At 39.9% G+C, this 25,801-nt stretch overlaps 2 protein-coding genes across 2 annotated transcripts; one reads left to right on the plus strand and one right to left on the minus strand.

The window, feature by feature from the left end:
• The first annotated feature begins 10,503 nt into the window (after positions 1-10,503).
• Positions 10,504-11,731, plus strand: LOC115769821 (cysteine and histidine-rich protein 1-B-like). The gene is made up of 2 exons (XM_030714792.1): positions 10,504-10,592; positions 10,678-11,731. Exon 2 carries the CDS (start codon positions 10,821-10,823, stop codon positions 11,709-11,711), a length of 891 nt encoding a protein of 296 aa, XP_030570652.1. The 5' UTR covers positions 10,504-10,592; positions 10,678-10,820; the 3' UTR covers positions 11,712-11,731.
• Positions 11,732-17,180: 5,449 nt separating this feature from the next.
• On the minus strand, positions 17,181-22,989 carry LOC115769731. The gene is made up of 8 exons (XM_030714667.1): positions 22,900-22,989; positions 22,577-22,842; positions 20,542-22,132; positions 18,367-20,449; positions 18,149-18,292; positions 17,814-18,094; positions 17,597-17,758; positions 17,181-17,525 (listed from the first exon to the last, which is right to left on the minus strand). Exons 1-8 carry the CDS (start codon positions 22,920-22,922, stop codon positions 17,345-17,347), a joined length of 4,731 nt encoding a protein of 1,576 aa, XP_030570527.1. The 5' UTR covers positions 22,923-22,989; the 3' UTR covers positions 17,181-17,344.
• Positions 22,990-25,801: the final 2,812 nt, after the last annotated feature.

Raw genomic sequence — 25,801 nt, forward strand, 5'->3', positions numbered from 1 at the left:
CTGATAAGGACATACGCATTCGCTCGCACACACACATATTACTTGATCCGTGCTACTTAAGAAAAACTAAGTGAAGCATATAAGTAGCAACTAATTTTCGAGCTGATGTAACAGCAGCGAAGACGCTGCCAACGACAATAACGAGTAGGAAAAGTAGAAGTGAGAGAGAGAGAGAGAGAGACAGTGAGAGGAGCGGGCAGCGAGGATAGCGCAGAGTAGACTGCAGCAGCCATCAACAGCTGTCTCTTTGTCTCACTCTGTCCGTCAGTCTGTCCATGTGCACGTGTGCTGTGTGCATCTCTATTTCGCCGCGTTGCTTTACCACTGCTTCGTCTGTCTGTGTGTGTGTGTCTATGTGTTTCTGTGTGTGTATGCGTGCCGTCAGCTGTGCTTAATTTGAGCGCATTGCTCGCCAACGCGTAAAGGAAAGAAATAACAAAGCGCATTGCATACCTTTTGATACTTTATGCCCAAAGGGAGCTGGGGTCTCTTGGATTAGTGAACTAAATTGTCAATTTGTGTGGACATATTCATCTGCACTTCCATTGCTAGAGCTATAGACGAACGATCTCATTTAAAGATCAAGCGGAAAATATTTTGGACACGCAACTTATATGACTATTAACTTATATAACTAGTCATGTGCAGGGTATCTCACAGTCGGGCTCTCGCCTATATATTTTTGGAGAGAGGGCGCATCGTCAAAGTCAAAAGACAAACTGGAAAAGTAAAAGCTCTCTACACAGTTGAAGACACAGCCTGGCTGGCTAGCTGCGGTGGGCGTGCCTGAGCTTTGAGTGCGCCTCGCAAATGGCATACAAAAAGTTGCCTAAAACAATTTAAAATTACCTCACGTACGTGCGAAATTGCAAACGTATTGTGGGCGTGACAGTCCCGATGCAAGAGCCTCTCCTCAATCCTTCAGCTCTCAACAATAAATGGCAGCTTATAAGTCAAGTGAAAAGCAGAACAAACAGAAACTGAAGCCAAAACTGAAGGACTACAGCAATTTCGGGGCTGACTCTGACTTAGGCAGCCAGAGAAAAAATATAAAGATAAAAATAAAACTAGTAACTGATTGCAAAATGTTTCATTGTGCGAGAATGGGTGTGGCACATGAGAGTGGGCGTGCGTGGCTTTGGCGTCCTGTGGCATTTTAAGTACAATTTTATAGAGCAAAACTAAAGGCTGATACTCTCGGACGAGAGAGAGGGATAGCGAGAGAAAGCGTGTGTGGGTGTGTGTGTGTGGGTGGGAGATGCGCTCCGATGCTCTCTGATGACAGCGAATGAAGTGTTGTTGCCCGTTGTTTTTTGTTGTTGTTGTTATATGCATGTGCAACGAGGCAATTTTAGAGACAGGCGACAGAAGTAGTCAGTATTCTTTTTAAATATAAATAAAACAAATTAATTTTAATTTGGATGATTCCTAATTTAGGTTGAAATATGTTAACATTAATTGGGAGGAAAATCAAATAATATGCTGTAATAATAAAATAAAAACAACTGTAACTTATACCAAAACCATTTATAAACAAATTAAGATGAATCGATATGTATTCACATATTCACACATCTTTATCAACTTTTTACTACATAAAGTGGTTTTGAATTTTGCCCAAAAAAGTCTTCTAAAATAAACGAGAATAAATCTTTGTTTAGTTTCAAACAGTATTATTTATTATAAAGCAGCATCGACTTAGTAAACTGTAATACTTTGTCGCCTGCGCATATAAGAGTGTTTGAGTCACGGTAAGTTTATCTGCCAGTCGCTTACTGTGCGTTGTGTGTGTGCTGCTGGCTGGGTGCAGGAAATGCATTATCCACTTAAAAGTCAAGCAAAAAGGACTTCGTATTGTGAGTTGGGTTAGCAGCTACTTAACGCATTAGATACAAAGCTCAAGTGCAGACAATGCGAGCTATAGCCTGAGAGTGGGAGCGAAGCCGTCTGGAAATGGGGTCTACCCACCCTCTTATAGTTCATTAAACTCAGCTAATTTTCGACACCTTTTGGGCTCATAAAAAGCGATTGGCACGCACATTGGCCAGCTGCGGATGGAGATACATTGCATGCCAACTATAGATACAAAGCTGGAACAAATCTAAACACAATAACACTTCAACTCTAATGAGCCAACTTTAAGTGTGCTAAAGTTTTACCTGGGGGTGGGCAATACGCTGGCTCTGTATCGTGTGTGATTTGAGCCATAAAGATAAAACACACGCTGAATGCAGACAAAACGCCCACAGAGACACAAGTTTGTGGCTTAAGTTGGGGGGTTGATAAGAATTTGAGGATTTTATGTGGGGTAGAGAAGAGCATGGGTTTCGGATTGCCGGCAATCACTTTGGCAGTCACGTGCAGCTGCTTAGCATCCACCTCCAACCAAACAGCGGCCCGCGTCATTTGCCCCATTATCAATAGACGGCGCCGCTATATCAAACGGCTGCGGCAGAATTCTGGACTCCAATCTCAGTGATTGACATGCGGGTTGCAGGCATTCGAGCCATTCAAGCATTGTGAACGTGTTAGCCGCCAGACAAACCCCAACAAAGGGGTTTTTTTTTTTACTTTAATATGCGAAGTTTAAAGATTGGGTATATTGCGTTATTTGGCTGAGCAGATTAACGCAAAAGAGACCATACAAGAAATACACAAATAAAATATTTAGGATTGCATATTATAAATAATATTAGTATGGAGTGTAAAAAAATATTAGCTTTAAGTCGAAATACACTTTTATTTCTCTCTTTCTCCCACTCCCTCTCCTAATTTACGCTCTTCATGTATGGCTATATAAAATTATTAAAAGAGATGGCCTAGATTTTCTTAAACAACAACATTATGGCCATCTAAGACGCCGTCAGAAATGCTCATATTATTATGATAAAAATACTTGACTGGGCCATGGTCCAGTCTGTCTTTCTGTCTGGGATCCGCAAAATAAATATATTTGCTTGCAGAAATATTGTATTTCAATTGACAATTGAACAGTGCAACGGGCGAAAGCCAAAACGTAATCAAATCATATGAAAAGGCCAAATCGGAGACGAATTCCAAATCGACGAGGAGTCGATGCCATTGACAATGTTCACGTTGACGTTGACGTTGACGTTGACTTCAACGCCGACGTCGATTTGCAGTTTGAAAAAGCTATAAAAAGTCTTTGCATACTTTTAGGGCTGGCGGATTTGCGCAACTAATGCGCCTGTTGTTGTTTGTGGCTTGTCAATGGTTATTGATTGTCTGGTATCATGTGTGCAAGCCGGCAGGCGGGCGGTGTTTGGGGGCAACGTCTAAGCCGGCATGTAAAGCAAGGCGGAAGCTTTTAAGACATTTTGTGCCCCTGCCGCAGCGATTTGAAATGTGAGCGGCGCTCTTCCTCCTGTGTGTGTGTGTGCGCGGGGTGGGGAATGGGAGTGTGCGTGTGTGTGTGTCTACAGCATTTACATTACAACAAAAAGGCATTCATTTCTTTTTTTTTTGTGCCGCACTCTGAAATCTGCACATGAAAAGCAAACGCATTTGCAAATATTCAAACATGAAATCGGCTTGGCAAATCCTCAAGAGCTAAGCAGCGTATCACAAACGGCTCAGCGTTGACAGCAAGCAGGCGAGAAAGGGAGAGAAAGGGGGAGAGGGAGAGAGATAGAGTGGCAGAGCTTGATACTGAGAGTGAGAGCGAGAGACAGTTAGTTGACAGTTGCACATGCGGGAGCGTGAAAACTTTAACAAAACTTTGTCATAACTTGCTGAATTAAATTTGTAAAAGTCAAGCATTGAGCGTGCAACGATAGAAGCTTTATCTGCCCTCCTTCCCTCCTGCTCCACACTGCCCATCCCTGCAGGGACTCAGGGCTCACAAACTTTGGCAAATGGGCATTGCATAGTTTTGGGCGTCGATTGCGATATGACAGCGCAGTTGGTTGCACTTTTTGGGGTGTCTGCTGGTAAGCAATTGCTACCCTGCAAAAATTGAAGCTTTCACTCGCCCTGCTTTCTTCTGTACTGTTAGCGGCGGGCGTTGGCTGGGAGAGAAAGTTGTAAAACAATATTGCATAGTTTTTGGGCTGACATGGCAAAAACTAAAAGCTGAACACAAGAATGTCGCCTTGTAAGCTCAATATAATAATCACATATGCTGCATGCAGCCGACACAGAAGAAAGTTGTGCCCCAAGTGTTGCACACAGATAAATGAACTGAATCGTAAGTATATACATTTGTGAGCCACTTTTCTAAAATATTAGCTATTGAATAAAGTGTTAAGGAAGTTGAAATCGTACATTGACGATTATTTTGTATGGAACTGCAGTGTAGAGAGTCCACTTTGCGTCCTATATATATATATATATATATATATAAATATATATATTCCAGTTATATAATCTAATTTTACCTCTGCAGAGTATATTACAATGTTTTTAAGAATGTAATCGAAATCTTCTGTCTTCACAATTTATAAATGAATATTCCTGTCAGGATGAGTGTTGCATATTTGTCTGCTACAGTTTGAATGGATAGTATTGTATTTATTTATTCCTTTAATACCTTAGCCCGGCTATCCTTCTAAGACCACAATCTTCCTTTCTTTGTTTATGGAAAATACCCTATTTTAGGTTAAGAAATGGAAGCCACAAGTTTCGATCTGCAGCTTGTGACTCATCAAGTGAGTTAGTTAACGTCCTGCTTTAGCTGCATTGTATGCAAACATGGCCAAATCCGGGTTGATGGGAACCCAGAGAGCGCGCAACTTGGAGCCCAGAAGTGTCTTTGAGTACGCGTTGATTTGCAGTTGTTGGCGAAAAGCGCATCCAATGCCAATGCCAATGCCGATGCGCATGCCAATGCCAGTGGCAGCCACTGCGCGGTTCTTTTGCAGCTCTGCAGCCGTTTTCCATGAATATGCATGAGCAGTTGCAAGCCATCAAAACATGCCAGACGCTTGTGGTATAAAGTAGAGATAAAAAAAATACTAGTGCAAAACAGAAGCTGATGCTGGAGGTGGAGCTGGTGGTGTAGCTGGAGTAGCTTTAAAACTAAAAGATGTGCAGCGTTTTCTGTGCGTTGCCATATCAAATTTAACCGCGTGACTAACGAGTCTATCGTTAGAATCGACTAGACCACTCCACTCCACTCCATGGCACTCCACTCCACACTCCAAACGCCACATCACAAACATCACAACATGTGAACAGCACAGCAAACTAAACCGATGGCAATGGCAGCCAGCATGGCGTATACTTGACGTCTGACGTTCAACGTACGATGTCCGATGTCCGATGGCCGACGTCGACGACTTTGCTGCTGTTGTTTGACGTGTTGAGTTTAATTGGAACACTCGACGACGTTGGTGATGGCGACGTTGCTTTTGATGTTACCATTTCTGTGGGTCGTCATTCGCTGGATCCTTGCCTCCGTGATGTTGCATTAATTCATGCACTTTCAAAGCCCCAACATAACACTACAGAACACACACACACACTACACTAATTCATATGGCTGTATTTTTTCTGTTTTTTTTTTTTTTTTTTTTGGTACACACAAAAGGCAGCGCTGTGTTTTAGTTATCGCGAATGCAGCTCGCTATCCCCCTGTTTTAACCCTTTAGGGCAACATCATTAAAGCTGTTCGAGGGCAGCCACAAAGCGTTGCACTTGGTTCAAATCAAAAGTTCACTGCAGCCTTTCAGGTCTGACCTTTTCAGCACGCAGTAATGCACTTAATGAGCTTTAAACAGGATGTAAATAATTATCTGCGTAAATTAAGAAAGCGCTGAATTTTTAAAACTACATTTAAACAACAGCGAAGCTTTTTAATAAGTTTGCAGTTAAAAGTAGTGTACTGGTGCATAATGTTTTATAAACTATTTTAGTATAATAATTCTATCAATAATTATTATATTGTTTTTCAACAATCCTTAAATAGTGTGTAACTTGTACTGGCGACAACAATAAGATTTCGTCCAAAAAGAAGAAATAAACTTTTTATTGAACGAGTGTTCTATATAAGCAAAATTTGTCAATCAATTTGTGTAGCAATTATAATTGGCAGATGACAACTTTCCAACTAGATACATATATATATATACATATATATATATATACGTGACAATTATTTATCAATAAAGTTCCTCTTGTGTATTTCGTGTGTTAATGCACAGAATATATTAAATATATATTCGTAGTGCTTGCATTTAAAATCTATTATAAAGCAAAAAAATCATGTAGAAACAGAAAACTTAAATACTTGGCATAGCAAATACTTTGTAGCAGAGCTTGTTGTTATTATTGTTGTTATTGTTGTCAGGAAGCACTCGGAAGTGCGAGCAAATGTGTCTCCTCCTCTCTTTGGTATAAGTGCGTGTGTGTTGCATGTTGTTGTTCCTGTTATTTTGCATTATGTTGCATTTGCAATGCAAATGCTTTTGTGCTTTTTCTTGATGTCGTTGTCAACGACAACGACGACAACAACAAAAAATGCATCAGCATAAGCTTGTGCTTCTCATCGTTGTTGTTGCTTTCGAATAGCTTTTTATTTCTTTATTGCGGCTTCTATAGTGCGTTTGTGGGTGTGTGCGTGAGTATGTGTGGAGCATGCATTTGTTTTTTGCTGTTTATATTTCTAATAAAAATTTTACATCATTTTATGCATCGATGCGCAACACTAGGCACACTTTTGCATACATATAGACATAAGACAGAAGATACATAGATGGATAATATAGACTATAGAACCGAATCTTGAGATGGAAAGGTGCTTTATATAAATGTAACTGTACAAACTTTAGATTTTATAAAGAATTTCTGAAAGACAAATTGACTTGGTCTGTTGTTATATCTACTTGACGCTAGAGGGCGTCGTTCTGTTGCTTATGTTTTGTTTTGGGTTGGGCTCATTTTTATGACAAAGCAACTGAAAGATAAACACGCAACGCAACGCAAACAACAACATCTGTAAAATAGTTGCCGATGTTGTTGCTTCGTTGGCGTTGGCGTTGTCGCTGCCGCTGCCGTTGTCGTTGCATTCCATTAACATTACAAATGTATTCATTGTTCGCAACTGCAGCAACAACAAATACAACAATGATGCTATTTTACGCCGCATTATGCGAAAATGTGGCATGTGATAGAAAGGATAATGCCCGCTCTATGCCGGGGACGACACACGCTCACGCAACAACAACAACATCAGCATCAACAACAACAACAACAATAGCAACAACTGCAGCAAGAACAAAAATGAAGCGACGCACAACAGCATGCAAAACTATTTTTTTCCCTATGCACAAGTGGCTTTATTATTTGTTTTTGCACACATCGCTAATATGCCAGCGTGTGTCCGTGTGAGTGTGGGTGTGTGAGTATGTCGCTATATCGACGCTGACATTTTGTCTAGCTGGAGAAGAAGTTCAGAGTGCTTAGCCGTAGCTTTAATACTCTTACAAGGCTTTATTTTTAATTACGTATGGGATAGAAAATGAATTAAGTAATATTCCCTATTTTATAAAATTAATAAACTATCTATCTACCAGCTTAAGTTTCTGATTTTGCAAAACTAGCATTTAATTGAGAATGTATTTCTTGCTTTCAAAATTCTTGATTCTTAAAGTTAAAATATAATATTCGTATATGCACTGTTATTAGATATTCTGTGCCAAGGTCTGAATTTGCTTAGCAAAAATTCTTATTCATATAAAAATATCAATGTATATTTTCACTTACCCCAAACATTTATATTTCCTTTTCACATACACAGAATAAAATTGAAATACCGACATAACTGAAAGAAAAAAAAGAGTAAGGTATTTATAGTAACAGTAGAATAAGGCAAGATTAATGGATATAGAGAGAGAGTCACAGATGTCAAGAGCGAGAGAGAGAAACAGAGAAATATAGGTCGATGGTAAGAGTAAGAGAGAGAGAGAGAGAGAGAGAGAAACAATAAGTTGCATTTCTATTCGACCGCTCAAAGCTTGCCTACCTAATCCTACCAAGACAATGAACAATTGATTGGACTCCTTGGCACAGAGAGAGTATAAACAGCAGCGACGATGGCAAAATCACAGCATGTCAAATTGTTTTCCTATTATTGTTGCCATTGTTGTCGCTGCCATCATGTGTGTTGGTGTTTTCGCTGGTGTTGTTGTTGAAGCTGTTGCTATTGTTGTTGGGCTTATCGTTATTTAAATTAGCATTACAATGCATTCACACACAAATTCATGCGCAGGGAACGCATGTCTGCCATATTGTTTTGGAAAGAAAGCTGCAGCTGTTTTTGTTTTACTTTGTCTTTTTTTTTTTTTTAATTTTTAAAGCCAACAACAAAGTAGGTTACTCTCTCTCTTCATTTTCCCAATTTGTGTACATTTGTCGCAACATTTATTAAATTTTTAATTAAATACGAGTTGTCGTTCAGTCGATTGACAAACAGGCATCTGAACTGACTCTCTGATGCATACACATGGCGTATGTGTGATTTATTTTGAGCTCGCTTTTATTTATACTACTTGCTTTGCTTTGTGCTGCGCTTTACACAAACAAATTTTAAATATTCAACTGAACTGCAATAGATAACAAAAAGTGCAAGCTAAATGACACAATGCAAATCCTAAGAGCTAAAGGAATTTTTTTTTTAATTTTTCATGAATATCTTTTCATTTGCAGCAGCTGAACAAAGAAGTGTTTTTTATTTAACCAGCTAATTATTCCTTTAGCTTAGCTAGAGTATGGTAAATTGCCTAAAGTAGCAACGAGTAACTGAGTAACAAGAAAATAATCTGAATTGTACCGACTTGAATTGTTTTGGATAGAGCAGCTGCCTTCGAAGTAGTCTCTTAAAGGTAGCACGTGACTACTTTAGGAATTAAATTTAATGCGGACAAAAATAGTTATAGTTAAAAACACCTATATGCATATGAATGAATACCTTGTCTGATGTATTTAAATCAGATTATTAATTGAAATTATTTAAATATTAAAGCCGCATAATCATACTTTAAAATATAGAATACAATACGATATATATAATTAACTGATCAAAAATGTGTATACTCTGTGTCCAAATGCGATGTATGATAAAAGTTAGTCTCTAAAGTGCGTACAAAATATTGTGACAAATTTTAAGACACTTTGTCACGGTATTGGCAGCTGATAAACATTTCAGGCGCACAGACATTTATAAATTTCGCACTACAATTCCAAAGAAATTGAACACAAATTGGCAATGAGCAAAAATGGTGTCTAAAATACAATACGTATTTGGTATTAAGAGTCTGCAGCTTTTATATTTTTATTGGGCACATTTCTTATTTCGGCGATACGCTCGAATGGGAAGCAAAAATCCACTTTGATGTTATGCAATCGTGCGTGGCTGAGGCGAATGGATGAGATGAACTTTGCGTACACACAAACACACACACACAGGCAGACACAGAGATACAGGAACGCGTACATTATTCATGTTTTGGCCATGGCTTGTACTTTGCTCGCTGTGCAGACAGGTGTGCAAAATAACTGGCAAATATTTTACAGCTGTCACCTTTTTGTGCATGTAATTTTGTATTTATTTGTTTGCTTTTGGCAAATCACGGAGAGATGGAGTAGGAGACAAATAGAGAGAGAGAGAGAGAGCAGGTGAGTTTCTTAAAAATGTTTGGCATTTAAAGTATTTTTTCAAGCTTGATTGCAGCCTTCTACAATTATTGTTCGACTTTGACATTACATCAACAATCTACACATTAAATTGCCTCACATTCGATGACGAGTTTTATTCTTATCAACAGCCTCAACAACATGCGATTATATAACACACATTTTTGGTCTATTTAAATAAGAATCCAAATTTTGACTGCAGCTTATCACAGGCCGAAAAGCCGTTGGATTTCTATTGGGTTCTGCCTAGGGTTATCAAAAATGTCAAAAGGAACAGACCTAAATTAATTTGAGTCAATCCAACATAAAGCTGTACAAAGTCTTAAGTGTAATAAAGTTATTAATACAGTGAAAACTCGCTTGGGCGGATAACGAGTGTCGGGCCAATTTTAATCGAAGCAGTTTTTTTTTTTCGCAGCGATTGTCCCTTAGAGTTTTCACTGTATTTTTCCTTTATATCTTAATGCTCAGGTTATATTGGTAGACTTCGGGTAAAGCTTATAAACTATTGGGGCCTGCGACTGAGACAGTCATGTAAAATTTACAACAATTTATAATATTACACTAAACTCAGAACCTGTGTTTTGATAAGACTATTCGAAATGCATGCCCATCCAACTTAAGCTTACTCTTTACAAACCACTTTTTAACTTCTTGTTAACTAAAACTGGATTCAATAATCCTTTATATAAACATTTAGCTAAAGCCTAAAGACTGTTTCGGCCCTAAATGCTAAGTTTATTGTCACCTGACAACATAATCGCCAAATAATTGTTTGTTAAAAATGTCTTATTTGTACAGAGCAACGATCTAGGGTGGCTTTGTGCTTTTGGCATTAAAACAAGGCAATTGAGAGCCCCTCAAGGCCGACAAAAGTAAAATAACACTTGATACAAACAGGCATGAGAATAGCCAAATTAGAATAAGCTAAACTGCAGCAGGTAACTTTTAAAGGAACAGAAAATTCCAATTGAATCGAAACATCACGCACACCCAAATTTATTGCTAACATGCCTAACATTGAAGACGAGGTGCCAAGGCCCTGCAAGCGCCAGCGACTAGACGTCGATCCAGAGCCGGGTGGTTCGGCGGACCCAGAACAGCCAAGTGGTTCGGGTACGGATGCAGCGCGCACCGAACCGGAGCTGAGTGAGCGTCTGCGCAAGGTAATGCTGTGCACCGTTTGTCTGGAATTGCCGCATCCGGATGATAGCTACCAGTGCAGCTTGGGACACATCGTTTGCGAGGATTGCGTCACACGTCTCCTGGCTGAAGCCGCGCTTAACAACCGTGAGGCGCAATGCCCACACTGCCGCACACACATCAGCTGGCAGGAGCTAACCAAGAATCTGGCCGTGGGACAAACTCTCTGGGAGCTGCCGAAGAGCTGTTCCGACTGTGAACAACAAATGGAATACAAGTGCATGGCCAAGCATCTGAAAACGGAGTGTGCCAAGCGCTTGGTGCATTGCCAGTACCGCTGCCTGGGCTGCACCTGGCAGGGCTGCCAGGAGGATAGTAGCCAGCATGAGTCCAGCTGCCGCAATCTACAAATGTCTAGCGATGAGATTATACACGAGCTGGCCACAATCGATCGACTGGAGCAGATGGCCGCCCAGCCACTGCGGCAGTGCCATCGACAACTGAGTGCCACAAGGATTTCCTACGAGGACTTGGATTTGCGATGGCCGCAGCACAGTTCGCGTCCGAACGGCGAGCTTCGCTTTCAGTCCCCCACAATCTTTGTATTCGAGGAATCATGGCGCCTGCGCGTGAAGCTCGTACTCGGCACTGGCACAGAGCGCCGCCTTAGCTACAGTCTGAAGATATTGTCATCCCCGCAGGAGGTATTGCTGGTGAAATACTTTGCCACATTGCCAGCCATACACGTGCGTGCCAAGCAGCTAATGGATGTGGAGCCTCAGCTAAACGAGTCGTTTTTCAATCTTGCCGGCCAGAGCTCAGAGTTCAAGCTGCTGCCCATGAGCTGCCAAATAGCCACCTATCGTTTGCTGGCCATGCCACGTATCAAACTGCGCCTCTGGATGATGTTGAACTAATTGGAAATGAGTGGTTGGATTGTTTTGCAAGATCTTAAACATTTATTAGCATCGTTCTTTGTTTATTTTGTGCACTGTGTGCCTATTTTGGTGCCGCCTTCTGCTGCTTCTCCGCAATTTCGACCAAATTCTTCAGCCATTCAGTGGCTACAGCGGACACCTTATCGCCGAACTGTTCAGTTTCCTTCTTGAACTCGTCCACCTGCTGGTTCAATTTCTGTTGGCGAAACGGCAGCATTGTGGCGTTATTACGAAATATGATTACAACCAACAATCCACAAGCTGACATTACTTACATCAAGATTTTCCTTGCTGAAGGCCTCCTGCACTTTTTTGACCAAAGGCTGCAGAGCTTCTGGCAGAGCGGTTGGAGCTTCGGGCGCATCACGCGCCACACGAACTGCTCCGTTGCAGACCTACATTGGGCATAAACACCATATCACAAATGTATATATCACACACATGACCACAATTGGACTTACGGCAACCAGCGCAACAAGAAGGAACAGCACAGCGATTTTGGCCATTATTATTTTTTTTATAAGGATTAGCAGCTCTGCACAGTTGAACACGGAGTTGAGTACTGACTGAAACGCTCGCGACTAACTCGCAAAGATACCTCGTTTTGCGTCTTTTGGTATTTTTTTTTTGGACAGCAGCAGCGCAAGCTTATCAGCAGCGTCTGGCCATGTGCCATGGGGCTGGGCTACATACAGTACAGTCGGGGTCACACAATTGGAGATACCCAGCTTGTGATTTGATTGGCCAAGGCTGTTCGTTGGACCAGACCTTTAGCTCATGGCACATGGTAAAATTATATTTTCATAAAGTAAAAAAAAAAAATCGATTCTATTTCCATTCTAAATGTTTCAAATTTAGAATCATATTAAGAATAAAAATAAGTGCGAAATTTTCCCGACTTACAGCTTGTAAGTTTAAGAAATTTTAATAGATTGGTCTTAATGGGTTCAACCAATATATTCGCTACCAACTCTCTTCGTATATAGAAATACGTTCTCTTTGAGACTCGAGAAGATGTGATTTTGATCTGTGGGTAGTCGTGCGCATATGCAAAATACTTAATTAATTACTTAAATATTTGACTGCCATTTTGCAGATCTTAATATCGTACCTCTATCCATACGTTAATATATGTGCTGCCAGTAAGAAACGAAGGCCATATATTAATTATGTTTTGTACATATTTGACTGCCCGTGACTGTATGTATCGTAAGTAGTACTTCCCATTTCGTATGTACTATAACGTATCAAAGATATGTGCATATGCTTAACAATCTATTGAGTGGAGCTTAGCATTATTTTTTTAATATAATTTATTTATTTTTGTGTTTTTTCCAAACATAAATATATACATTAAGAAACAACTTTTTTTTTATCAAATACATATGCCTATTTTTCGACAGGCTTCTTCAGGTCTGCTGTGATGTCCCCCACAAACTGTTGGCCATTCTTTAAGGCTGAATCGGCAAACTGCTTCAACTTGTCTTTATCCACATGTTGTTCCAGAAAAGCGTTGACATCAGTCATAATTTTCTTAAGTTGGGCGGCTAGGGGCTCCAGTGGATTGTCTTGATTCTGAACCTCTTCGGCGCAGCAGAACTATTTATTGATACCAGAGAATAATGCATCTTACTGTTTGGCTTACTAAGCTTTTTTAAAATCAACTTACGACAAAAAGTGCGAACAGCAGAAACAACACAGTGATCTTTGCCATTTTATTTATTGTTTCTTTGCTGATTAATAGGCTAAATGTAGCTCTAAGCAGTTAAACACCAAACTTAGTACTGATTAAACCGCTCTCCAGCAATCCAAAATTATGCCTAGCTCAATGATTTTTTTCTCGCGCCGAGCGGCACAATCTTTTATCAGCTCTTAAGGCTCAGGGTCAAATATGTTCATGACGACAGCATTAAATGTGTAAATAGTGGGGTTTATTCTTGTTTTTTCATAAAAGTGTGGTAACATTTTGTCTGTCTTAGATTTTATTATTACCTTCATATTTATCAATCAATCAGTCAAAATATAATCCACTTTGCTCCTAAGATAGTCTGCTGACTGTATAAATATGTCCCGTCCATATACTTGCCGTCTATATACAAACTTTCAATTCACTATCAAATTCGAAATGCATGAATGTATATATAAATAGTCATAATCAGTTTTAGCTGCATGCTGAGTTTCAATTTTTTGTTTCCAGTGCTTATTTTATTTAATTTTTTTTTCGTTGAAGTCCTACTTTGAGCTATGCTGTTCAACTGTACAGAAATTGACTCACAAAAAATATAGTGTATATATTTTTTAGCAAATTATTTTATTTAAGTGCAATTTTTATTCCTTCTTTTCATTCAAATTCTGAATGCTCGTTTGCGTATCAGCTAGGAATTTTTTGCCATTCTCGGCAAACCTTTCGACGAACTCCTTAAGCTTGTCCTCATCGACGCGTGCGTCAATGTACTCCTTGACTTCCTTTAGACGGGCCTCAATGGTGGCCTGAAGCTCGTCCAGTGCAGATGATTCCTTCTTGACCTCTTCGGCCATGCACAGCTATAAGTTCAGTTACAAAATCCAAAATTTATTCACAATTGATGGACATACTTTCCGAACTTACTGCAACAAATGCGCACAGCAGGAAAATCAACACAAATTTGCCCATTTCAAAAGGATGTTTTCAGTAGATCTATATGAATGCACTGGCTGTCAAGAACTGAGCGTTCTGCAGCGGCTGCGATGCTTTTAAATGTGCAACGATCAGCGGCGATTGCAATTATCAAGAAAGCTGTAGCTCAGCTTGCATATTTTTCAATTGCAAATTGTTCGCATTATTTATATTTTAATAATGTCAACTATAGGTTAAGTCTAATTCAGGCTGTAAACATGTAAAAGCGGTCATGAATTATTAATAGAAAGTTTAACATAAGGACACCTCTGTGAATATTTATACCAACATTTTGCAAATGTATTCTTAAAGTAATTCTTGAATTCTCGACTTAAGCTGTTATTTAATTGAAAACAGAGTATTAAGCAGTCGGCAATATGAGCTTTGCTTAGGCAAGGCTACGTCAACGAACGACACGTGTAGCATAGGAGTTCTTAATTGACTTATTTATGTTTCTGATAAGGTGCTCTATATTTTTTAATATGCATAGTGAATAATAAACTTAATGCAATAATACAATTATTATGTATTCTCATTAGAAATTTTAATTATTTAAACACGTGAGGCAACTACATTTTGCAACTTTGTGAATTTCCTTCTATTTAATATTTGGGCTCATTAAAGTATATTATTAATACACTTTAAAATGTTGAGAGTAAAGAAATTATAAAAGGGAGCAACAAAATCCTACACGCCATAATTATCATTTCGCTTTTGCATTCAATATTGAATATTATATGCAAAATCATTTTAGTTATCATAAACATTTATTCGCCCATCAAAAAGATATTATAAAGGGCATTCAAGTAGAGCAAGCTGCTTGTTTAAGAAATTCAAATTCAGAAGATTCATTCCTACAAAGATTAGTTCTTGCCTAATCATTGCTTAGGTTAGCTACCGGGGGCAAGGTTGCCACACCCTAACCAAGGCTAGTCTGGTTTTGTCGCAAAACAAGTTGCGGATGTTGGTGGATTTGTGACACAGACTATTTTACTTCTTAATAGGTACTACGTGCTGATATAACTAGCTATAAATCAGAACATTTGTTTAACAATTTATACGATATAGCGGATATGGGATCAATTTGATTGATGTGCTTGACAGGGTATTAGGTCTTCGTCACTTTGAGCGTGTTGTTAAACCTAATCTTTTCGCGATTAGCATTTCAAATTGACACACAAAAAGTACAGTTTGGCACTTTGAGCTGGCATTTACACTTACTTTATTTCAACAAATACTTATATAAATAAATATTGATAAGCGGCGATTACATGACATGGGCATCATCAAAGCTGACATCGCTGTCTGACTCTGCACTTAACAGCATGCGTATTTTACATTTTGTAAATATTTAAATGACATTTTCAGTTGGCGGACTGCAAACAGTTGCCCCGATCTTAATGCAATGCATTTTTGCCACATCGACAACTGTCTGCATATTGTTTGCATTAAGTAAACACAATAATTGTTTATTGTAATATCGGCCTTTTAAGCTATTTGCGCGAATAATATTGTTATTTATGTGTCTGGCAGTTAAAAATATAGTAAGAGAATTTGTTTTGTTTTCATATTCATATTGATTGTAGTGATCTGGGTATAGGATTTATAAAGCAAGATTTACTATTTGTGTTATGTGTATATTTACGAGTCTCGTAAATAAGAATAAAATTAATATTATATATAGTCAAATCTCGTATATATCTATTATTAATATATACAATATTTGTATTATATATATTAAAAATAAATATATACTTAATTTTTTTTTTTGTTTGATTGTAATTAAATAGGTCTGAATATATATACATAGGCGAATCAATGATAGAATAAGCTTTGTGTGCGACCAGCCTAGCATTACCATATAGAAAAGCCAGAAATTAAAGCACATGGCACGGGTACGAGAATACCATTAATATGCAGAAATATTCAAGTATGCAAGTAGTATGTATAGGAAAATAGCACTTCATAGGCCATCAAAAGCCTGTCCAGACAGCATCTGTTTTTGTTGCTTTTTGACGCTTAGTTTCAAGTGCAATCCATTAAAACAATTTAATGTAAAATTGCGGGCCTGAAATTACGCGGCGGCAGCGGTGGCATCCGGATGCTCACTTATTGGCCTCATCTCGGTTTGGCTTTGGCCCTGGCTATGGGTCTGGCTGTGTCTGGGTTGCTGTTGATGTTCAGCTGTGAAAATTTGGACTGAAAAGTTTATTTTCCACTTGAGAGCAACAAGCAGCGAAATTAGCAGCGAATCTAACAGACAGACGTTGACTTTATGCCTTGCTAGTCATTTGCCCAGACACAAACAAATAAAATTAAGTGGCGACAGAGCCAGAACCGCAGTCAGTGCAAGAACCCAAAATATAGACACAGATGCCAAGTCAATGTAATGCACAATATATATATATATATATGTATATATGTATAGTTGCACCCTTGGAGAACTAAAAACCGCTAATAAATTTCACACTTGCCGCACTGCGAATAATTTACTTTCGCCGGCGTCGTGAAATTTTCTCGCTCAGCGCGGAGTAAAAGCGAAAACTGTCTGTGGTCGTCGCTCGGCTAATTAAAATCGAAGGTGTTGAAAATCAATTGGGTTTTGTTCAGTGGAGATGGCAGTGAAAAGTGTTTACGTGAGTTGTTTAAATACTTTTTGAGCATTTAGGGCTTGAGTTCATTGGAAGTGTGTAAAGTATACAAATGTCTAGTATATATTCGTGTTCCCTATCAGCATCAATAGTCGGGTCCATTGAGCCATACTCGAGCAAGGAACTTACAGTCTTGAACTTAGTCAATAGGAAGGACCAAGTTTATTTCTATTAATCGATGGATCTTTACAACGAACTGTATTTTTTTTTTTTCACTTGCCAAGGCCTGACTTTCCTTTTCTTATCATTCTTCATATTTGTGGTCTTTCAATATACTCACCCAACCATTTGTAAAAGAAGCCGATCTAAGGTACAGAGTTGAGTATATGCTCTGGTACCGGCGGATGACATTGTGGCAAAGGCGGCCCCAACGTAGGGTATGTGCGCAGTCGTAGCAATTCCAAAATAGTTTGCAATTCCAAAACATGAGCATAGTGCTTACGTACATTGTTCAACAGCGATCGATGCGTTTTAATCTGTTCCATTCTGTAAGAGAGTTACCCAAAATCCGATTTTAAATTAATATTATGTAAATATTTAGTAATTAAATAGTTTACCGCTCGCGCTGTTCACGATCGCGTCGTTCCTCCATCATAACATCGCGCAGTGAATTCTGAAAGGCAACATCCACTTTGAGGCGTTCGATTTTCGAATCGATCGAATGATTTTGGCGCTTAATTTCTAGAGTTTTCTGCTTCACCATATCGATTTTGATGTTACTAAAGCAAATCCGTCTTAGACAATTTATGATATGTGTTGAAGTTGTGCACTTACATGCGATCGATTTGCTTCCGAAAGACCGCAATTTTTTGCTCCAAAATACGTTCTATAGCACCGGCTGCTATATATTTTTGACGTTCCGCCTTGACCTTGTCCCAGTTGCGTAAGATGTTGAGAAACTCGATGGTCACCTTACACTTCTCGATCGCATCTAGCATATACTTGAGATAGGCAATATTAGCCTTATAGAGCTTGTGCTCCCATTCCTTAAAGATCACCTGACGTCTGAAGATGGCAACGCGCTGCATAGCTTTTATTTTCTTATTGCCGGCATCCTATATTCAAATTAATTGTTAAACAATTATGGTTTGCATAGCTAGAGTATTTACCTTTATCATACGATTCACTTCATTGATGTCGTCTACATGCATCAAAACGCTGTTCGATAGCGACTTGGTCGAGCCCATAACCATAACCTCCACCTGACCCAGTGTTAAGGTCAACTGCAGCGGCATATTTCTCATGGCTTCCAACTGAAAACATTAATAGCATAGATCATTTAAATTTCCTTATTTTATAAAATACTCTTATGTGTTAATCGACTTACATACTGCTGTATGCTGTCCTCCATTTCCTTTTGAGTCTGAGCCTTGGTGTCCTTCAGACCGGCTATATCCTTGGTGAGGCTATTCAAATAGTTTTGGCTGTCTAGCAACTGATGGCTGATGCCCTTAAGACGCAGCTCGCTTTCGATCTTCTGACGGCGCAACTTGACAAAAATATCCCATGACTTGGCATCCACAGAGGCTGGACTATTCTTGGGCGCATCATTGTCGGCGATATAGGACAAAAAATCCGCAATCTCCTTGGGCATGGGGAAGCTCACACGATTCGTTTGCTTGGGGGAGAGTCTCTGTGCGACCTCAATGCAAATTAGCGATGAGCTAAACAGTTTGTTGGACAATTTTGGCCGCTTCTTGAATAGCTTGGTCATTTCATGGGCTGCATGTGGCACCGAGTTTAAGAAGTTGCCGCGAAATTGTCGCTCTAAGGCACGATCCCGCGTCTGCTGGGCCTCGAGGCGCGTGCGCACTTCGTGCAGTGCTTTCTCCCAGAAGTCCAGCAGGTTGCTGTAGCGTTTTATATATTCGTTAAGCTTGTTAATATCGGTCCGGTAGCGATCGATCTTCTCGCGCAACTGTTCGCGCGAGTGATTGATAGTCATGAGATTGAGCATGCGGATGCGGCATTGTTTCTGGGCAAAATCGTACTTGAGTTTCAGTAGCATGAGCTCGGCAACACGTTGGTTTAGCTTGAGGATTTGCTTGGTCTTTAGCTGCAGCGTTTTGGCTTCGTTCTCGTTTAAAATGCGCAAATATTTGCGACGATCTTCCTGGAGCAGGTTCACGGCCTCCTCGTATGCGCGATAAATCTTTTGATCCTCCAGAGTGTACTCGTGCGGCTGCTTCTTCAGCGTAAACTCAGGCACCGGTATATCCTTTTTGATCTCCTCTTCCCACAGCTTTTCGATGACGCCGTCCATCATGACAATAAGTGCCCGCGCCCAGAACTCCACCGACCAGAGCAGCAGGCGTCCCCTTTTGCCGCCCGTATCGATTGTTTTACGTCTGCGTCGATTGATTGCCTTAATTTCCGAATCATCGACCTCCAGAATGCACTTGATGACCTCATCCTTGGCTAGTTCCGGCACAGTTAGCTCTGGCAGCTTAAACGACTCCATGTTCAAAAGTCTTAGCATGCAATTCATGTTGTCATAGATCTTGAGAAGCACATTATTCGTGTTGAACACATTGTCGATGGTCTCCTTTTTCAGCTGCTGGGCCTCGTGAAAGTGCTTGTTGAACTCCTGCTTCATGGGATCCACCAAATAAAAGCGATACTTGCAATTATCGTTGAATATTTGATTCGAAGTGACGGTGTTTTTGCTTTGCAATTGAAATTGTGGTGCCATGATGTGCTCATAGACACTGGGCCCTTCGACCACATAAGGTTTCAGCTCATGGACGGCCTTCTTGTCATGCTCGCCATGGGAATATCGATCTGGATGCCCCGGCTCATCTTCGGGCTCCTCCATGGACATCACAGAGAGTCGGATGTGATCCTCCAGATCGTAGAATCGATATTTATCGAATAACCCCACACTCGACTTACGTGCCAGTGCGAAGCTCTCAAAATTGGCATCTGCGAATATCGAACGCACTTTGTAAATAATGTTGACAGCGTCACGCGTCACCAGCTGCATTATCCAATCCCGTATCCGCGACTGATCCTCAATGGCACGCATCAACGATTCTCGCTCCAGCTCGCACAACTTGTGCGCCTCCTCCGTCAAGGCGTCCAGCCATTTGTAATGGTAGCAAAACTTTTTGAAAATTCCCTTCGATTTTCCCGTCACGGAAATGTCGTAGTCGATGAGCGCCGTCACTTTAGCTGAAAAATCTTGGATCAGCTGTAGCAGCTTTTCGCGCTTAAACAGATCCGCATGTGCGTATTCTTCCTTGACCTCTAGTTTTACAGTAAGTGGCACAAAAACCCGTGACACCATCGCAATTTGCTGCACTATGAACCTCTCGGGCACTTCCAATTCGGTGTTCTCACGCACATTGTCGGCCAGAGAGGGAAGACGACTTACACACATCACATTGTTAGCACTCAGCACCAAAAGGTATCTGCAAGTACATATTGCAAAACAAATTCCAATTTCAAATTCAAACCGGTTCCAATAGAGACCTAACCTTATTAGGGGTATTTTATAACTTACTTGGAATTGTAGCACTCTCTGGCACGCAGCAGAAAATGAGGCCTGAAGAATAGCGATATGAAGCGCGACATCATGAATGGTTTCTTGGCACGTTTGTGTTGGCGAAAGTGGACCATGATGCCATCAACGCCCCATGTGAGCAGATGCTTTGTCATGCCGATGCCTATGATGTGGCCGAAGTGAGTCGACCTTATCGATGCGGCCCATTGGAGCTCGCTGTTCTCGTTGAGCATGAGCTGATCGAATATGGTGCTGTCCTTGACCACAGCCACAATCTCAATCTGTACCCAACGACCCATCGGCGGCTGTACGAAGAATGCCACATAGCTGTTGGGCAATGACAATTCGCGTCTATGTAGGCGTTTGTCTTTGGTCCATTTGTAGATCCACATCTCATCTGCATGGCCGGGCTTTTTCAGGGTCTTGTCGCGCGATATCATGACTAAGAGACGCGGTCCTTCGACCAGCAGAAAGCTCTGGACAAAAACCTGTTTGACCAGCAGATTGTCGTCGATAGTAAAGTAGTGCGTCATCTTGGGTGGACGGTATTCCACGTTCACAATGTGCAGCCCTTTGGCCTGATCCTGGAATACGACACAGTTGTCGTGGAAGTCCATGGCGAATACGGCTGCCGTTTCACATTGCAGCTCATTGACTATGTTTGGCAGCGATGGCTTATCAAAATGGATGAGCACCAGGCAACCATCGACGGTTCCCACAATAACGTATGAATTGGTACGATGGGAGCACATGGCGCAGGACATTAGAATGGGCACTTCGGAGAGCGTTCTGCCGCTTGGTAAGTCTATCATGGCAATTCCATCATTATATAACACCACGACACATTCCTCCTTGAAGCAGGCCAGCGTACGAAATGCCAGAATAGGTTTGCCGCCAACAACCAGCTGCTTAAGGACACCCTCATTCTCCTCGATCACCACCCGATGAATGCTGCCGAGCTCGCCCGACGCATAAAGTTCACCATTCTGGTTGCTGGTAAACCGGCTTATGTGGGCCAAACTCTGATCAATGGTCCATTCGACGGTGAAGTTGCCAGCCTTCTTCTTAATGTAGAATGCCATCGAACTATTTGAGATCAGGAATCCCATTCGGTGCGATATGAGAGCGTGCGCCCGTGTAAGCATATCCTCGCCCTGCTCACTTATATAAGTGGGCGACCAGCGATGCTTAATGGCGAAGCAGGCAATATCTATCTGGGAGAATTCGCCATAGTCGTTGACTACATAGAGTCCATTGTCGTCGCCAAAGCACATGAAGTGTTTGAGAGATTTGACATAATGCTTGCCCATTTCCACCTCAGAGACCTGATGCAAATACGCATCCTTTTCAATGTAGCACATCTCGTAGCATAGTATGCGCATTTCCTTCTTGTCGTACTGCACTATGGTGGGCAGGTTACTGTTGCTCAGTGAAATAGAGAAATCAGGTGTCACTATAAATGTAGAATGCTCGAGTATCTTTGTGCTGGTGCGAAAATTGAAAACGGAAATCGCATATCTCGGGTATCCGCCCATTCCAATTAACAGATCCAGCTCCGAAAATCGAATCATTGTAAAGGTCAATGCTGAGGCTGCATACAGATAAGATTTCGAGATTGATTAGGTCATTTATATAAACTATTTCTATAGTTATTTGGAAATCTTTCAATTAAATTTAAAAATATAAAAAGTTATACAGTCGAGAGTGGCCGATACCCAGTACACACCGTATTCTTTTAAAATATCTGTGCTTAAGGTCTTTATACAATTTTCAAGTGTGTAAATACCAAAGTGCAAGGTTTAACCTTATTAATCACTTTTTTTTTTTTTAATTTTCGGAATAGTGAACTATTTTTCAAATGATCTCACATTAATTTTCATGTTTTATCTCTCCAATTCGATTTTATGGATATTATTGAGTCATAAAATCAACTTTCATTAATAATTTTTATCATATGGTATACCAGAATATAAGCTTCAAGTGTCAAGTCCCTAGTGAACTACACATTTCAATAGGGGTCTGCTCTCATACTTACGCGGCAATGTAGAGAATCTGGTCAACTCGGGATACTTGTAAATGTATATATTCGGACGCATAATGCTATCGGCAAAGCCAAACAGCGGAAAGCGATTGTGGCCCGCAAAAGCGCTAATGTGTAGTCCAGTGGCCACGGTTTCTGCCCGAAAGTAGCTGACGGCCATCGTTGAGACCTGAGTGAACTTGAGCAAATTGCCCTCTCGCAGGCATAGCACATCGGGGCCGACATTTGTGATGCTCTCGCTTGCGTAGGAGTTGCACCAGCTAAGTTAACAAATTTGATTAATTAATGTTAATACTTTATTTATAGCAATGCCTTACCAAATCGTTGAGCTAATATTCATTTTGATATTTGTGTCTTCTTCTGTTCTGCCAAATATTTTCTCCTCTTTCAGTCAACAAACTCTATGGTTGCTAAGGCAATGCTTGCCATGGCAACTGTAATTGAATTGAAAGCAAGTTGATAAAACAAAAATATTTTAAATTAAAATAAAATTAAACGAATTGGCTTTCCACAGAATTCCAAGATCCATTCGCTCAACTTCAATTTCTCAACATGGTGTTTCGCATGAAATTTCCCAGGCGGCAAGTTTGAGTGGCATCAATAAGAACAAAAATAACATAAAGGAGCGCCTTTATAGGCGCCAATCTAAACGCTGCTGAAAATTAAGTATCTAATATATATATTTATTTTTGCTATTACTCGCTTTCAACATAAGCGCTGACTGCGTTTTGCTCAAAATTGACGCCTCTTGTTATTTTTATCGCTTAAATGTTATTGTTAATGTCTGCTGCTGGCTTTTGTAACCTCTTTGTGGGTCACTTGTGTATCATTTCTGCGTTTGTGACAGTTTTTATTAAATTGTAAGCTAAAAACTGCACTTAATTTTAACTACGTCATCATTTTTTTTATTAAGAATCAAATTAAGTATCAAAAGCATTTCATTCGTTGATGATTAAATTTTTTTGCCAACAATTTTCCGATTAAAATTTTGATACCTTTTTTATAAGTAGCAAAAAGATGTCGTATACACTTTTTTTTTGATTCTTCAATTTTGTATAGTTTTATCAAGCAATTAATAGGAAACTATGCATTTAATAATTTGTGTACAATTTTGTATAAATTTTGTCTACATTTTCACGGCAAGTTTGTTGATTTTTTTTTCGGAAATTTTGCATTTACCTATTTTAAATAATTACTGCACGTATTTATTTTATAAATATTTCTTTTAAGTAAAATTTCGTTTTATACATTGGTATATTCAAATATTTATATTACCAAAAAATGTATTGCTATTTTTGCAAAAATACCTGAAGCCAAGCATTTGTAGCCAAATTTAATATAGTTTCCTGTGTTCTTTTTTTTTTTTTTGTGTGCATTATGGCAGCAAATTCGACAATAAAATTGTTAAAAAGAGTTCTCTCACTTAAGACATTTAAGGGCTGCCCACAGAATTGACATAACTAACCAGCTGGCGTATCTATTCATGCCATTTTTCATATTCGCCAGCAGCACCTGCAGCCCGACACTTTGCTGCCTACTTTGGGGCGCCACTCAATTATTTATGTGCCCCTGCAGTGCAGGCAGTCGAGAGTGTGTGGCTGGGTGGGTGCATGTTGAGCTCACAGCAGACTCCGCCGGCACATTTGCACATGTGCAGTCTCCCACTTTGAAAGTTTTTGGGCACAGCCATAGCCACAGCCACCCTAAACGCCGACAAGGAATGTCTTTAATGTTAATGACTGAGTGCAGCAAAAGTTTGGAACGCTTAAGGCGGCTTTGCGGCAAGACGTCGTCGCCAAGATCGGGATTGCAACTTTGCCGTTGTATGTGGCCCCGAAAAATCTCTGGCGACAAGTTTCTGAGGCGCGGCAACTTTGTGTGTTTTTTATTCTTTATACATGCAGTACTCATTAAAAACGCATTAACAATGCATTGTAAATCATTGTTGTGCAATAAGTTGCACATGCGGCTGCAGCTGGCGCTGCCTTTGGCTTACAAGCTTCGGTAACACTTGCTATATATGCACATCGCTGGCATATATATAACATTTACGAATACCTACTTTTAAAGTTTATTTAGCATTTATAACTATATTGAGGCATTTCAGTTAGTTAAAATTATTTTAGCTAAAACGAGTTTATTTTTTAAAGTATTTCATTATTTCATTTCTAATTGCATAAGCTTGCCGTGCACAAACGACAGTAAGACATTAACAGGGCATTTTCATTTAAATTTTAACAAAAGTAATTTTTTACAATAAATTTTAAGCATTTTAGTAGAAGCGCTGGGAGGACAATGCTATAAAAAGCAATGCAATGTCCTCACTATAATAAATATTTCATAAAGGCCAGACAATGGCAGGAGTGGCACAACAATACCGAGTACCAGGTAGCGGCGACCTTTTTTCTCGACTATTGGCATCATAAAAAAAGGGAGCTTTCGGGCAAAGATTGCGTTGCTGCTCAGATGTGCTGAAAATTTCTTCCTTCCGTAGTGTCAGCAATAGCAACAACAACAACGACGGCAGCAACAACAACTTGTGGCATCCTCCTTTAGGCCACACAATTGGCTGCCAAATGGCTTAGCTGGCTGCCTGTCAACCAACAAGTTTTGGGTGTTCCTTTTTTGTGCTCCGGGTCCATGTGTGGGTCGTCATGCAAAATGTATGCTAAAATTTCCGAGCCTTAGGGGTTTTTAGTGTATGTAGATGTATGTGCGTGTGTGTGTGTGTGTGACACGTTGTGTGGTAACGCTTTAACATTTCTTTATTCATAAGCAGTTTGCATGCGCAGCTTTTCTTGAAAGGAAATCCCACATTAATACTAACTTTAGCCGGCAGCTGTGATGTTGTTGAAGTCATTGTTGTCAAAAATATAACAAATTTGTTTGGGCACAGAATACTTAACAAATTTTTAAATAGCGTAGAGCAAATTAGTTTTGCATAAGCGCACAGACATTAATAAATTGAAGCGTGCTTTGCTGTAAAGCCCATTTAGGAGGCATTTCCGCTTTAGGGTCAATTAAACGTGCTGTATTTGGCCATGTGTTAACATTTGAGCGTATTTTAGTGAATGCATTTAGCATTTTGCTTAACACTTGTGTATTACAGATGATTTTTGTTAACTAATGCAAAGGGCTTTAAAAAACATATGGCCGGCATTTCTATGAATGTATCTCTAATGTAACCGGTAAAATCCACTAATTGCATTTATGGCAAAT

This window comes from Drosophila novamexicana, unplaced genomic scaffold (genome assembly GCF_003285875.2).
Source record: "Drosophila novamexicana strain 15010-1031.04,08,12 unplaced genomic scaffold, DnovRS2.1 tig00004554-arrow-pilon, whole genome shotgun sequence".
NCBI lineage: Eukaryota > Metazoa > Arthropoda > Insecta > Diptera > Drosophilidae > Drosophila > Drosophila novamexicana.

Coding starts and splice junctions, on each gene's coding strand:
- LOC115769731 (XM_030714667.1), bottom strand. CDS start 22,922: ATGAATATTAGCTCAACGATTTG. Junction 20,450..20,541: donor AGAGAGTGCTACAATTCCAA/GTAAGTTATAAA, acceptor ATGTACTTGCAG/ATACCTTTTGGTGCTGAGTG. Junction 17,759..17,813: donor CGGAAGCAAATCGATCGCAT/GTAAGTGCACAA, acceptor GATTTGCTTTAG/TAACATCAAAATCGATATGG.
- LOC115769821 (XM_030714792.1), top strand. CDS start 10,821: ATGCTGTGCACCGTTTGTCTGGAATTGCCGCATCCGGATGATAGCTAC.